Raw genomic sequence first — 4131 nt, forward strand, 5'->3', positions numbered from 1 at the left:
AGGGGAATATAGGTTCGGGGGGCTAGGTAGCCTGAATGAAGGCGGAGAGGCCGCCTGAGTGGAGGGATCATGGAGGGGTCCTGTTAGGAGGATTCTGGGGCGCAACGTGGGGGCCGGTGATTATATGAACATCAAGATGCCATCTGCAAGGCTTGGGCTGCGGTATAGGGGAGGAAAGGAGCCGCAGAGAGCGCCCCCTGGCATCGGGGCACCAAAATGGGTAGCCGCCCGCTTAGTTGACATCAATTAATGAATCAATTAACATCAAGGCATGGCAGGTGAGAAGGTGGGTGGTTAGCCCAAGAACAGGTGGGCGGGCCACAGAGATCGGCCCTGAGTAGGCCCCCTGTTACAACCTTGTTTTGGAAAGGCAGAATGAAGAGAAAAAGATTTTTACAGAATTGTGGCTGAATCTTGTCATCATGGAACAGGAGCAGAGTCTACTTATCAGCATCATTCACCCTCCTGTTCCCACTCAGCCTAGTGGTTTAATCCTGTCATGTGAATGCTGCCAATTTGGCAGCAGCCGTGGTAGGGTTACATTTCTAGCTTGTGACTTCACTCCTCTATGCAGCCAGGAGCCAGCCAGCCCTGCGCAACCATTCCAGCATCCCCATGCCTCCATTCCAGTATGGAAATTGACTTCCTCACTTAAAATACATACCCAAGTTCTGGATGACTAATTTTGGGAAGAAAGCTGCATGTGGTATGCAAGTAAATAGAGTAGCTAGCAGAAAGAAGCAAATGTAGCCATAGCAGAGAAGCAAAATCTGTCTGGCTTTGCTTCTTGGTTCCTCTTCTAGTCTTGCTTTGTTGGCAGTACTTTGACTTGATTCAAGGCACCTCAAACCAGATGCATTGAAATACAAGATAAGCAATTACAGAATTAGGTTGATTTAGCAACTGGATCGTCCCATATCAGGCCGATCAAAGGAAGAGCAAAACTAAGGTGAAGAAATACTAACGCTTATTTTAAAATCTTTGTTTGATTTAAAATCATTCCAAGCTAAAAGAATATAACCGGGGTCAGTCAGCCACACTTCATCTACACTAGAGCTTTGTCTCCTCTTGAAATGTGTTGGGGGAAAAGTAATTCACATGTGGCTCATGTCTCATAATCTTAAAGCGATTGTCAAGTCAGTGGCAGCTGATGGAAGGCACTCCCTGAGTTTAGAGAGACTGGGTTTAGTTGGCTGAGCGCTGATGTGAATGTCTCTCACTGGCATGGTCACTGGAATATCATCTCTGAGAGCTGTCACTTCAGAAAGCTGTCATGTTAAAAGTTTCCCTCACTGACCAATCTCCCTAACTCTGCAATTGTAAGTCCCGTCTCTGACCCTAGCTGAGACCCTCACAGTACTTTTTCCCCAGAAATGTTCCTGTCATCTCCCAGCTGCAACCTCCACTCCAGCTCAGCATATCCTCAGCCAGTAGGTCAGCAGAGGACTGCCTGTTGAAACTGCTTTCACTGTGTCCTGCCTACCATATCTCCAGTCTGATTTTGTTCCTCCTTATTTTGTTCCTCCAAAGGCCATGTTGCCTTTGCCTCCCACACACATATATCCACTGGTGCTGACAGGGAAGGCCAAAAAATGCGGCTGATAGCTACACTTTTCATAGACTTTGCGCTCCTCCCTTCATGACCCAGAGAGAAAGCTTGGTGTGAGTCACACCGTCTGCATTAGACATGTTCCCTGACTGTCTGCTGTCACTAATCCACAGGGGAGTTTGGCTCAGTAAGAGAAGCACTACTGAAGCTGCAGGATGGCTCTTTCCAGAAAGTAGCAGTGAAAATGTTGAAAGGTGAGTACAAGCAGGCCCACTTGAAGTACTTCATATAAAACAACTTGGAAAGATTCAGTTGATTACTGCCTCCTCTCCCCATCCAGTCTGTTCTGCCAGCAGTGCCAGCCTGGAGGGTGTTGATTCATTCATCCAGCAAACATCTCCATACCTTCATCCCCACTGCTCCCTACGCCTAAACTTGGGCACTTTACACTGAGCTGTTTCACTCAGTTCTTCCCTTTTCCTTCATCCCTAACTTTTGAGAGTATAAACTTGTCTGGGCAAGAATCAGTCCTTCTTGGGTCTTTACACAACATCTAGTACATGACAGAGACACAAAAACTAGTAATAAATACTACTGCATCTACTACCATGAAATATGGGGGATCCATCTTAGCTGCTTGATTTTACATCAAGCTAAATTATATGGTAGGGATGGTCTAGTCAAGTCCACTTTGCCATACTCAGATACAACTGCAGGACCAAATTCTGAAGAAAATAGGTTAAAAACTCTGGGCCAAATTTAGGGGCAAGGCGACGAGCAGTATAAATTCAGGTCAGTTGCATGTGACAGAATAGCATAACTTCAAATGCTATTTGGTGGGTACAAAACAAGTGTAACTTGCATGTTGAGGGACTGGAGCAGGAAAAGCAGTTACCAGGATGGTATAAAGCAGTTCTGTCCCTAACGTACCTAATGTAACCTCTGCTACTCTGTCCCTATCACTTCTGGAGCCAAAGTCTGTGGTGTAAGTGGACATAGGTATTTTTGTTTTAAACAAAAGTAACACTTGCTTCTACCTGGAACTCAGTATGATCTCCCCGAGAATCTTAGGCTGTTTACATTATATTTGTTTTGTATGTATGTAATGCCAAGTTAGTACTTTTCATTTACTACCATTTTTTCTGCCTATCTTGCAGCCCTCAATCTAGAGACCCACTGAATTCAGCAGTGGCATCATCAGTGGGAAACATGACCCAATGAGCCAAATCCTGAGCTTATTTAAACCAGTGTAAATGTGGGGTAACAGCAGTATCAGCAGTATCATCACATAAATGACTGGTTTTATATGATGTGATGAGATCAGAAGTTGTCTTAATGTGTAACCTTCACCTCCCTTTTGAGATCCATGCTGAATTCAGTCCAAGCTCTCCAGGGCTGCTGGTGCCAAAGAAATCATAACTCCTATGCATTAAAAGGATCAATAACACTAAAAGGTATAAAAGTATTGATCTTCCATGTCACCAAGGTCATGAATTAAATTGTCTCCATTTGGCCTGTTATTCCAGTCTATTTAGTCAGTTGACAACATTTTCTTTGAACTTTTGTGCTACCTAAATCTCCTCCTCCATTATAATCAGGGATCCATGTTTTCTGTTTCCCATGGAAAAACCAGAAAAAAATGTGAATTTTCCATTTTAACAGAAAAAAACAGATTGTTCATTTTAACAGAGATACCCACGGATTTTCCACTTTTGCAAAGAGCTTTCTGCAGGCTGACAGAGTTCAAGCCTGCAAGAGCTTCTTGCAAAAAGGGTGGCAAACCCTGAGCCCTGTCCCAAAGAGGAGGAAGAGGGGAAAGGGTGGGGCCTGAGACTCTGTCAGCCAGGGCTTGGTTCAGGCTCACTTTCCCTGTAGCCTTTGAGGTGAGATATACAGGGGCCTGGGGGCCAACTGGGGACCCCCTCCAGGAAGCCTAGGGGACTGCAGATCAGGGCTGGGGGGCCCTGCGGGGAAGGTGCGGGTAACTACCGGGGCTGCGGAGGTTAGGGGCTGTGGGAAGAGCCAGCAGGGCAGGTGGGGGGCAGGGCAGGGGTGTATGGGTGGGGCTGAGGGAGCAGAGAGGTGTCTGTGGGAAGCCCCACACAGAAGGCCAGCCCGGCCCAATGGCATGTAGACCCAGAGCCATGTGCCATCCGGCCAGGCGGGAAGCTGCACATAGAGGCATGGAGTCATGGGCCAGGCGGGCTCCTGCTTGCCTCCATGAGCAGCTACCCACTGGAGTGCTAGAAGTCCCATGCGGAGGCACAGAGCCTGCCTGGCCCCATGGTGCACAGCTCCTGGTCCACGCACCATCAGGCTGGGCCAGCCTGCTCTGTGCTCCACTTGGGGCTTCCAGGGGGAAGCCATTCATGGAGGCACAGAGCCCATCTGGCCCAGTGGCATGCAGTTTCTGCTTGCAGTGCTGTGAGCCCCATGCCCTGGCATGGAGCCAGACCAGGCTGGTGTGAAAGCGTGCACCAGCAAGCCAGGCAAGCTCCATGCCAGCATGTGCAGGTCCTAGGACTCAGCCAGAGGTGCGCACTGCTGGGGGCTCTGCCTGCTGCAGCCATGAAAAACACTAA

At 48.0% G+C, this 4131-nt stretch overlaps 1 protein-coding gene across 4 annotated transcripts in view; it reads left to right on the plus strand.

Moving 5' to 3' along the window:
• The window catches only part of TYRO3 (TYRO3 protein tyrosine kinase), a 66517-nt gene that overhangs the window by 48308 nt on the left and 14078 nt on the right, over positions 1–4131 (plus strand). For all 4 annotated transcript variants that reach the window (XM_006024611.3, XM_025205307.1, XM_025205308.1 and 1 more), the window contains one exon: positions 1723–1803. In XM_006024611.3, coding sequence (XP_006024673.1) covers positions 1723–1803 — 81 coding nt within the window. The remainder of the gene's footprint in view (positions 1–1722; positions 1804–4131) is intronic.

The sequence above is a fragment of the Alligator sinensis genome, unplaced genomic scaffold (assembly GCF_000455745.1).
Source record: "Alligator sinensis unplaced genomic scaffold, ASM45574v1 scaffold108_1, whole genome shotgun sequence".
NCBI lineage: Eukaryota > Metazoa > Chordata > Crocodylia > Alligatoridae > Alligator > Alligator sinensis.